Below are 12017 nucleotides of genomic sequence, written 5' to 3' on the forward strand. Positions count from 1 at the left end.
ACAATGGATGACATTAATCTATAATTTTGATCTGCTGACACTGCTACTTTGTAGCTACTCTTGGGGCTGGACTACATTTGTTTTCCACTCTTTTTTTTTTTTTTATTGAAAACATTTAATTAAGTTGCTTTTAGCATATCTTCTGAAGCTGGCTTTTAAGCTACTGTTGTTACTCCTGCTTTTATTACTGCTAATATAGCTTTTGCTTTTGCTGGCTGTTTTGTTATATCTAACTCAATACATTTTTTTCTTGTATACATCTGTATTGTATATTGAATTAGGCACACATGCAACAACTAGGTATCCTTACTTGTAGACATTTTGCCATTCAGTGGTTGTACCAGTACCAGTTATTGGATGGTGAAATATCTTCAAGTTAAGATACCCAGATGTTACACGTGTCTAATTCCTCATCTTGTCTGTTTTGAATACCATTGATATACAACTGTATATTATAAACATCTGAACTCCCTTTATCCAACTATGTTAGGAATAAATCTCTAGCGGATATAGATTCCTTGATTTTACTTCCTTAGCCTTTTTCATAATACCGTAGACTAACAAGACGTAGACTTATTTTTATTACCACACAGCCATTGCCCACAAAGGTAGGATGAGCCAAATAAGAAAACACATCATCACTCATTCAGTAGTAAAGATTGGGATTTGTAAGGTGGTGGTGTGAAGATGTGTTGTCCCACATCGGGGTGGGACAGTAATGAAAGGTGTCGCTTAACACTTGGTGTTTATCATTCAAATATTAACATTTTATGCTCTGTATCAGTGATAAAATATGAATATTGATAATATTTGTGGATTAATTTAATTTTTTTTTTTTACCTTCATCATTTTGTTATATAATGGTTTTCAGGAGTTTTACATGTGTGTGTATTTCATAATCAAAATGTCTTGTGCTTTGGCTGCATCTGATACATTTTGAATCACCCTCAACCCATGCCATGAGAATAACACATCAGTAAGTGCTACAAGAAGCAGTACATGCAAAAGAATGATTATTAAATAGGAAATAACCATGAAATAAGAAGTTAAAGTATATACAATTTATGGAGTCCAGGAAGACAGTCACTTGTATGGGCAGGAGATGCATCAGTACAGTACAAAGCTTTGTTTTACTATAAAAAATACAAAGACAAGTTAAATATCAACATTTATACATTACCTAGGTAGTAGGTTGATAGACAGCAACCGCCCAGGGAGGTACTACCGTCCTGCCAAGTAAGTGTAAAACAGAAGCTTGCAATTGTTTTACATGATGGTAGGATTGCTGTTGCCTTTTTTTCTGTCTAATGCACAAGCAAGATTTCAGGTGTGTCTTGCTAGTTCTACTTTCACTTAGGTCACACTGCACATACATGTACCAGCATATATATACACACTCCTCTGGGTTTTCTTTTATTTTCTTGCTAGTTCTTGTTTATTTATTTCCTCTTATCTCCATGGGGAAGTGGAACAGAATTCTTCCTCTGTAAGTCATGTGTGCCATAAGAGGCGGCTAATGTGCTGGGAGCAAGGGGCTAGTACCCCCTTCTCCTGTATATATTACTTAATGTAAAAAAAGAAACGTTCATTGTTTATCTTGGGCCACCCTGCTTTGGTGGGATATGGCCGGTGCATTGAAAGAAAGAAGATTTACAAAATCCAGACCTGCTGCACATAAATACATGGTGCAGTAATTGTATATGAGATTGCTGTTTGCTGGATGTCAATATCCAGCAAGCAAGCATACCCACTAATAGTGTACAGTGGATCAAGCCATTGTCTCTTGCATTGAATGATCCACATTCATGAAGAGCTTCATTAAAAGAAACAAAAAAGAGATAGCAACATGTCTTAGTCAAATTTTTCAGAGTACACGTCTGGCACACTAGGTACTGGAGTAAAGTGCACGATAAACTTTTAAAAGTAATATTTTTGAAGTCTGTATTTCAAACAGTATTAAATACAGAGTTAAAACCTGGTCTTGTAAGATTTGTTTTTCCATATGAGATAGTAATCATTCTTATTGACTATCCTCCTCTTCAAGGGAATCCCCTTGCCAAAGCAAAGCATCTGTGGATCTGAGGAATCAGACCTCTTGCCCCCATCCTCAGATCGGATCTAAATATCCTGCAGCTTTTTCTTTCTCCATTTGGCCTCATTGGTTGGGGATTTTTTCCCCCCCTTTCCTTAAGTCCAGCTCCTAGATAAGTTAAAGGGATCACTATTGGCCCTGTTCTAACATATCTGCTGTTGATAGTTATGCAGTGGTTGTGTTGTTCCACTCAGTGGCAATTAAATCATTTTATGGTATATCAGGTGACCTCTGGTAAATCATCTAGAAGGGCTTCTGATGTTGGAAGTAGAGTATTAGTGGAGATTTCCTATGGATCCAGGACTGGCAACTGAAGGTGTACGACATGGTGTTCATTCTAATTTACCCACTGCCATTATTAGCTGAAAGATGATTTCACAATTAGTTCTCTTGTCTTGGTCTTGTCAGGCAGTTTTGCTAAGCCTAGTTCAGTCATTTCTGGAGATGCCATCCTGGTGTCATACAACAGCTAGTGTAAGAGGTGGTTTTCAAGGAACAGTAACACTACCAGTCACAGTGGAGGTAACTGGTTCAGGGTGGGTACGTAGTTGCTTTTAATTTATTCTTGAAGCTGTTCCCCTCTTGTCCTATTTTTTACCTCATAATAAGTTAGATAATGGCTCATTATCCTGGATTTCAACTGACTGTGATACTTGTTACCAACCCTGAGAGAGCTATGGACACAACACCCGGAATCTTTTTGGGGAAATTACTGAACCTGGTACTGGTATTCTACCTACATACTCTGGTGCCTCTGATTATTGCTTTACCTTTCTTTTCCATGGCCCCAGCTTCTTCCATGATGCAGCAAAGATTTAGTGATTTTTCACATATCATAGGACAGATTAGCTTGAAACCATCTTTTAAAAGACATAGACACATAATAGATGATACTAGTAGTTTAATTCACTTCCTTTCTCACATTCTAAAAGACACATCACCAGGAAACCTCTTTTCCTACAGAAAATATTTAGAAAATAAAACTGGATGAAATTCTTTTTTTCTCGAGTCAACAAACCTAATGGATTACCCTACATACCATTGTATTAGCAGGAAACTTTTGACCTCCATCGATCAAAACTCCTCCTTCCGTGCCTTAGGGAATGGGATGCATTTTGTTACCTTGAATTACACAGACCAGGCCACCAACCTTTCACATATCTACATTATCAACAATGTCCCAGTAACACTAGTGATATTCTTTACTCAATTTGAGCTTTGGGATTGTCTTCATCCCCTACATTAATACAGTAAGAATTTATACATGCAGCTTGGACATTCACGAGCAACTTGAGCCACATCTGCCTGTCTCTAAAATCGAAACTGAACGTCCATCCAGCCCACAGACAGAGATAATGTCTGAGTAATGTATTTAAACTAATCTTTGATTGCCAGGACCTTGCATTTTCAGTCCTCAGTTTACACTGCAGGACTGGACTTAGAGCCACATCTGCCTGTCTCTAAAATCGAAACTGAACGTCCATCCAGCCCACAGACAGAGATAATGTCTGAGTAATGTATTTAAACTAATCTTTGATTGCCAGGACATTGCATTTTCAGTCCTCAGTTTACACTGCAGGACTGGACTTAGAGGTAAGGGAGCAGGTGCTTTGGCCATCTGGCAAAATATTGCAGATCACAGGCTGAATGTCTAGTCTGTGGAGGAGCAGATCAAAATAATCCAAAATAAACCCTCCTAACACAGGAGGCAGCTAACCTTTTACAACCTCTTCTTATTTTGGCAACTGCTAATGTCTCTTTCCTCTCCTTTCCCATTGATGCTATCCAACAACAGATGGGCCTGATGACATCTATGTCCAAATGCTATAGCATTAGTTCTCTTAATGCACTTTTTCAGTCATATATTCATCACAGGTCTTACATAAGGTGTCAACTTTCTAGACATGTATAATGAATTTAAATGGGATTATAGCAAGGCAGTTATGTAAATACCCCAGAAGACTAGCTCTCTACCTCAAATAGCTCAGGGGGTTGAGGCCTTGGAGAGCACTTCTAAAGTGGTAACTTTAGAATAAAAATGTTTATTGGAAACTAAAGTTTTCATTATTTTTGGATTTGAAATATACATTTTGAGTCAATGCATTATAACTTGACCTGGTAGAAAGAGGAGGATAGAGTTAAATATGTTCTCCAGCCAGTGACATTGCTAAGGGGAAGCTTGTGGGATTTCAGCTCCCATAAACCTCTTTATAAATAGTAATTATAATAACTCTGCTTCAAAACAAGTCTCCTAGTTTCCTTCCAACTAGATAGCCACCCTAACCCCTTCTTTGTGGGACACTACCCTTCATGGATGGAGGGTGGGGGCTCTTGATCAAGGAAACTGGAGCTACCGCTTTCTTTCTTCCTTAGATCAAAGCTGATTACCTTCCATTAAGTGCATTGTATGATCCGTACAAGTTTAGCATTTTCCCCTATTGTAAGGGATGCAAATATAGTTCTTCACTTTCAAAATAGTTTAGTTTTTGTTAGTTTTAAATATAGATGATTTCTATTTGATTGTGATAATTTATGTTAACACTTTTCCATGTATTTTATTTTCAGTATTTTTTTCATTCAAGCGAGTTGCAACTGCTTCACTTATGGGACAACCAAATACAAATTTTTTCACCATAGATTTGAACATTGTTGTTGGGATGTTTTTGCTTAAATTAGGAATAACAGAATAGTCAGTCTATGATGGGAACGTTCTACAAGCATTGCTAAGCTTGATATATATAAAAAATGTATACAGTACTCTAGTATAAATCATAATAAATACTATATATAGCTTAGATAAAAACAAATTTACAGTCTTTGTCCATTACCCAAGCTGCTCCTCATGTGAGCTGAGATTATTTATTATTTTTGCAGATAAGTGAGGATATTGAATGGTGTATTTATGTTCATCAAAAGGAGCACTACATATTAAAATACAATTTGTTACAGCCTAAGTTAGAAATAAGAAATAACCTTGACAGTTCTTCATGTATGAGTGGTCTGTGACAGAAATGTGTAAGAATGTTTGTCAGATAGTTTGCTGGGTAAGAAGAGTATACAGTTCTATTGTATTAGTTCTAAGTTTCTTTTATGTACCTGGGTTATGTGCAGTCATTTGAGTCATCTGGCAGCAATATTAAATAATTTATCAAGAACATGCTACTCTGGTAATAAATCATCAATGACCTCCATATTGTATCAAGTAGTTGCCATCAGCAAGAACAAGCAGTATTGAAAAAAAAAAAAAAGATTATTAAAGGAACTGATAGAAAGAACCTTTAAATGAATGAAAATATTAAATTTGCGCTTGAAACATCATGTATATTAGATAAATAAAAGAATGTATTTGAACAATTTATAATAACTGTATTCTCTGCACTTGTGCACTTCAGTGCTGAAATGCAAATTTAAAGTCTTCTGGGGTTTTCCTCATACTACTGCCTCTTTTATGCCTTTTTTTTAATTAATTTTTTGTCAATATTTTTTTGTGAATCCCCTCTGCACCCAACAAGAAAATGGGCCGGAATGAAAAAACACTCGAAGAGAGTGCGAATTCTGAGAAAGGATGTGAACATGGATTTTCTAACGCATCCCATGTTTTCGGGGTAAATGAGGTGCAGGTATGTCTTGTAAGCTTTAGAATTTTGTTTAGTTGCTCTGTCTTGAGGGAATGCCTTGCTTTGTCATCAGTAGCCATATATTACAAATTATTGGCTATTATTTTTCTGTATCATGACAAAACATTTCAGTGCCGTGATGTATCACAATAAATACCTTCAGTTTTGGTATGCAGCTTTTTCCATACAAAGCACACATCACTCGTAATTGTCATTGAATATATTTGTGATAGGCAATAGTTGAACATAGTTCCTTTACTGATGTATTAGTTGAGCACTTGGCTAATACATTGAAAATTTATCAAATGCAACTTAAGATTCATTAGTGTCAAGAATTGCTACCACATTAATATATTCAGTGACAAGTGCAAAGAAGGATGGAGTAGTTGGTCTTTTAGATGGAAAAGACATTAGCTGTATATTTGAGGAAGTTGGGAATAGTATTTTGTCTTCAGCTCTTAGACTCTCTTGTTTCATTTCATTGAAGATAAGAGATGTGTGAATCATCATCTGCCCTTCCTATATAATGTTGCATACGGTAGCAAAACTATCTGATTATATTCACTATTTTGTAATTATTTTTTCAATCTTTCTTTTTCTGTTTAGGATATACAGTACCTCTTTCCGAGTTAAGGAGTATCTAATAAGAAATAGTAAAGTAATTCTGATTCAAAATTGAAATTAGAAGATAGAGGAGTTTATTTTGCATAACAAAATGTCCTATGGGATAAATTTTTTTTTTTTATTTGTAATTCTTATGCACATTTTGTTTATATTACATTGACACCAAGTGTAGTAACAACAATGTTTTCCCTTTAAATTTCTTTATTTGTGAAGATGATTAACATTGACAAAATCCTCCTCAGACAGTACAGCTGAGTATCATGTTTGCACATAAGTGTTTCTGCAATCTGTTGGTAATGCTTCCTATATTTCCTGAAGATTAGTCCTTTATGAATGAGTCCCAGTGAGGTGAGTCAGCCTCTTATATTACCAATAAGTAGTGCATAGCACAGTATTCTTAGTCCAATTTGTGTGTCTATTTTATTAAGATGGTACCTATGGTAAATGATTATTGTGTGAGGCAGGGATGCTGAACCTGTGACCCTTAACTGGCACAACTTCACTCACCCTCAGTGTTTTATGTAAAAGAGTTAAACTGTCACTGACTTGTGATATTCAGTACAGGAGTGCCCCACAGGTTAGGTCTGGGCTGCCGCTGAAAAGCGAAAATTGCTGTAAAGTGAATCATAGCCTGTTTTCACTTTCAAATGCATACAAAAGCATGATAACATGTTTACACTCTCCTATATTAAGTAAGCAATAGAGCTAGGCCTACATGATGCATATACAGTACACACTTTACTTACCTTAAAATATTTTTGTCCTTAGCTTATAGCGAGTGGTGAATATGTTTACTGTAGGAAGTCTGAATAAATGAAGAATGGGTATAATTGAAAACCATTGCATTAGCAAAATGCCATGAAGCAAAGCGCTGTAAAGCGAGGCCCTCCTGTCCTGTATCATTCATCGGCTTTACTCAGTTTATAAACTGTATTCTGCATGATGTTTTTGTTACTAATATATTTGGTGAGTGAAAAGGTTGCACATTCCTGGTGTAAACACTTAATGTTAACAAGATTTATAATTATTTGTGTATGGTAAATCTGGACATAATATGAAGAATGATGAATGGCTCTTGATACAAGGAAATGGAGCTACCCTCCTTTTTCTCATATCAGACCTGATTTCCTCCCATTTACTAAGCACTGTGTGGTCCTTGTGTGGTTCTCGGTAGGAATTGGCCGGTTTGTTGAAAGAAGAAGAAGAATAATAATGTAGAATTAATATGAGGAGCAGGTTTAGAGATTGTTCAGTTTAAATTTCTTCAATGACCGGTATCCTGGAAAGATTCAGAGGAGATTCAGCCATGGGCCCTTAGACATCCCACATTTAACTTGAATGATTACCATCTTTGAGAAGACAGTTGAGCATAGCATTTGTTGATTGAATTAAAATTAATTTACTTGTGCACTATTTGGGATTTGCTCTATTGTGTCCCATGAACTTTTCCATCCCTTCCCTCTGGGCATAAGTGCATAAATTAGGACACATCTGTAATCATTCTAAGGAAATGTGAACATGCTTTCTTCAGTCACTAGAGCGATTCCTGTTGTCCCAGTACAGTAGTCCCTCACTTTTATGGGTTAGCTTTGTGTAAATTCGGCTTTTAGATTGAGGGAATTAGGAAAAATGTTGGATGAATTCGTAATGGAATGATATTCATTAATACAGTATTATTGGGAGCGTGTTCCTAATCAGCATTTCCAAATAACCTGATTAATACCAAGCAAATTTTCGCCACCATATTAAAAAAATGGCAGCTCTTCACGATCACTAATGTTTTACTTACTAATCAAAAAATTTTGTGGACACTCAATAGCAAAGAGAGAGGACTCAGAAATTCTGCACATGACAGTTGCAGAGAAAATAAAAATTTTTGTTTCCACAGTAGCTATGCCACCTTCAATTTCTTACATCTTGTAGTACCCTTGTGTGCACCATCTGTAAGGTAGAGTACATGGTGTCTTTTTTTTTATATTGTATTTCCCACGGGCCTATTCCACAACTAATGCTTATGAAAATTTCGTTCTCCTTGTAGCTTGTTCAGTACTAGTGGTTGCATGTGAAATTGTTTAGTCAAATTCTAAGCCTTCATAACCATTATTTTCAGTAATAACTCCACATTCATGCTTAGGAGCATCGTCTACATTATATTGCTCCTCATCGTAACTGTAATGGGTTTCATTAACATCATTGTCTCTATTGTCAGTAACAATAATTGATAGATCATCATCTGTCTTAACCAGCAAAATCATCTTGAAAGGCAATATTACAGGAAACAGTATTTGTACATGCTATTCCTTAACCCTTTGAGGGTTTTGGTCGTACTAGTACGTTTTACGCGTAGGGGTTTTTGACGTACTAGTACTCATAAATTCTAGCGGCCTCAAATCTAGTGGGAGAAAGCTGGTAGGCCTTCATATGAAAGAATGGGTCTATGTGGTCAGTGTGCACAGTCTAAAAAAAATCCTGCAGCACACAGTGCATAATGAGAAAAAAAAAACTTTGACCATTTTTTTTTAATAAATCAGCGACTTTGCAGTGTATTTTCGTATGGTATTTATTGTTGTATTCTAGTTTTCTTGGTCTCATTTTATAGAATGGAAGACATATTACAGAAAATGAGGTGATTTTGACTGGTTTTACAATGAAAGGTGCCTTGAAATTGAGCTCAAAGTAGCAGAAATGTTCGATTTTTACCAAACTTCAAAAGTAAACAAATCGTGCCAAGCGTGCAATACACGTCAACTGGTGAGTCTAATATTCTTTTACAAGTGCACCAATAATATTTATACCATTTTTTACACTAATGCAGTAGTCTGCATAACAGTAAATCTTATATTTTTTGTGAGAATAAAAATTCAAAGTGGAAAGCAAAAGAATATAAGAGGGGCCTTGAGACGTGACTAATGACTAGAGGAAATATCATTTTAGTGCCAGGAATGTCTTTCTTGTTTATTCTGGACCCTATTCGGAAATTGGCATCTTTTGAAATTTGTGTGAAATTGGCAAAATTGCTAAATTCTGACCACTGTACTGGATAGTTGAATTTCATAAATGGGTGGTTTCTTGCACCCATTCGATAGAAAAAATGGAGTTCTAGCGAAATATTCATGTTTTTTGTCGACTAGTACAGTGAAATTGGCCGAAAATGGGCTCAAAGTGGGCAAAATCGCCGATGCGTAAACATCGCCGAGACCGCTAACTTTGCGAGAGCATAATTCCGTAAGTTTTCTATCAAATTTCAAACTTTTGGTGTCTTTATGATCGGGAAAAAATTCTCTATCTTTTCATAAGAGAAAATAATTTTTTTTTTTTTTAAATTTGGCCGACCCTGAGAACGAGTTTCGGAGAGGGCCTGTCGACCCTCAAAGGGTTAACAGTGATTGCATATATTTAGCATTTTAAGCCAGCCTTTGTTTTTGCAGCTGCATTGTCCATTGCCACCCCTTCCTGCATGCGCATGTTATTAGATTCAGAAGTGACTCCTGAGCTGCTGCCTCAAGAGTTAGGATAAGTAGCAATCCATTTCTATGAATTTTCTACCCCTAGACTTCCTCCAACAAAATCTGTACCAAGGCTAGTTGTGTCAGCATGTGTGCATGATCTTCCCTGGTCAAGTTATGCCCTGTCAGCATCTTGTCAGTCGATTTAAGTGCCTAGCATACTTTTCATAGTCCTTAAAAGCCACTACTTGCCATAATATGACCTATACATAAATAACCTGCACATGGGAGAGGAGGAGCACATGACATTTCATTCCAACTTGGACCGTTTACAAAGTCACACTGCTGGACCAAAACGCCGTTGTACACTCCTCTCCTATATGCGGGTTATTTGTGCATTGTTCCAGTCATGGTTTTGTGCTTTTTTTTCTTTCTGATGTGACCTATGTAACCTATAAAGAATATCAACATGTGGAAACCTCCAAGTCTCACTATTAAACTAGAAAAAGATGCACTCTACTGAGCTTTTATATACAGCTTTTATATCCAGGGAGCTTTTCTGTATAGTAAAAATGCTGACCAAAAGCAGCAAAGCAACTTTTTAAATTCATATCTCGACATTTTTCAGAAGTAAAATGTAATACTATTTATTGATTCATAATTAAAAGTCAAGACACATGTGCAACATCTGGATATCTTTATTGTAGACGTTTCGCCATCCAGTGGCTTTATCAATACAGATTCTAGGACATAATTAGAAGACAGTAGAACTATATACAAAGATGAGGTAATCAGTCCCTCAGCCTCAGAGTTAGTGTTACAGCATCGTGGTGGTGGAGAATCTGGAGCAAAGGCAAGGAGACTGGTGGTTATATAGGCGTCAGTGGATAAGGACATGTAGCAGACGAGGGCATAGTCACTGGTAGGCGGGATTCTCCAGTGGAAGTAGGTCCCACCCAAAGGGATGAGTTAGTTGTAGTAGCCGTGAAGAGGGTCTTGTAGATGTCCTCTGAACCAAGATTCCATGATATGACTATTCCCTCGTCTGTTACACGTCCCTATCCACTGACGCCTATATAACCGCCAGTCTCCTTGCCTTTGCTCCAGATTCTCCACCACCACGATGCTGTGAACACTAACTCCAAGGCTGAGGGACTGATTAGCTCATCTTTTGTATATAGTTCTACTGTCTTCTAATTATGTCCTAGAATCTGTATTGATAAAGCCAATGGATGGCGAAACGTCTACAATAAATATATCCAGATGTTGCACATGTGTCTTAACTTTCATATTGTCAGTATTTTATACCTTTCTTGCACAGCATTGATTCATTATTGCTGGCTGGCATATTGAGAAATGGTAAGAATTTTACTTCTGATGTGTTGTAAGTAAGAGAGTGAGCTATCACTTCTATAAACTCATTCCAACCAGAATGATTAGGAATGTGCATCCATTTCCCTCACATCCATAAAATGTCCTTTGTATTCAACATCACTGTTTTCTTTGACAATGGTCACACTGTCAAGGCCTTTGACAAGAGCATTTTTTTTTTAATTCTAAGTTGCTTCTCTTTTGAAAAACCTTTAAGGAAATTTGGTTAACAGTAGGAAGCACTTCCACAGAAGGCATAGAGATAAGCAATAGTATTGGTAACATTAATACTTGGTATCGCTGTTAGTCTTTTATCACATGGACACAGTTCTTCCATTTTCAGTACTATACTGTACAGCCTCTCCTCACTTAACAACGGAGTTCCGTTCCTAACACACATTGGTAAACAAATTTGTCGCTGAGTGAGGAGCATACCATAATGGTAGTGGGTTTGTGTCAACCATCTTTAATAATGTTTTAATGTTGCCTTTGCACCATTTATAACATTTTTGATATATTTTTAAATGTTTATACAGTAGTGTACTGTATATTGTAATAAACAGAATAGAAGAAATAAGCTCTAATATACATTATTTAGGTATGCACACTGGTCAGAGAGCCCGTCGTAAGTCAGAGTCATCAGTAAATGAGTACGTCACTAAGTGAGGAGAGGCTGCACTGTATTTCTCTTTGTCTACAATTATGATACTGTACTTCCCCTTGTTTGTAATTGTCAGTGTTTATCATTTACTTAAGAACATCAGTTCACTTTATAACCAGCAAAAAAAAAAAAAAAAAAATGACATTTCTGTACTTTGCCAGCTGATCATTAAACAGTGTTGAAATTAAAGGGAGGGAATGCATCTA

The 12017-nt window shown here is 36.5% G+C and overlaps 1 protein-coding gene across 5 annotated transcripts in view; it reads left to right on the forward strand.

The window, feature by feature from the left end:
• The window catches only part of GAPcenA (GTPase activating protein and centrosome-associated), an 86805-nt gene that overhangs the window by 29445 nt on the left and 45343 nt on the right, over positions 1-12017 (forward strand). For 4 of the 5 annotated variants that reach the window (XM_070084135.1, XM_053775055.2, XM_053775054.2 and 1 more), the window contains exon 8: positions 5605-5712. The exons of the other annotated variant lie outside the window; for it this stretch is intronic. In XM_070084135.1, coding sequence (XP_069940236.1) covers positions 5605-5712 — 108 coding nt within the window. The remainder of the gene's footprint in view (positions 1-5604; positions 5713-12017) is intronic. 5 annotated transcript variants of the gene reach the window in all.

The sequence above is a fragment of the Cherax quadricarinatus genome, chromosome 11 (genome assembly GCF_038502225.1).
Source record: "Cherax quadricarinatus isolate ZL_2023a chromosome 11, ASM3850222v1, whole genome shotgun sequence".
Taxonomy (NCBI): Eukaryota; Metazoa; Arthropoda; class Malacostraca; order Decapoda; family Parastacidae; genus Cherax; species Cherax quadricarinatus.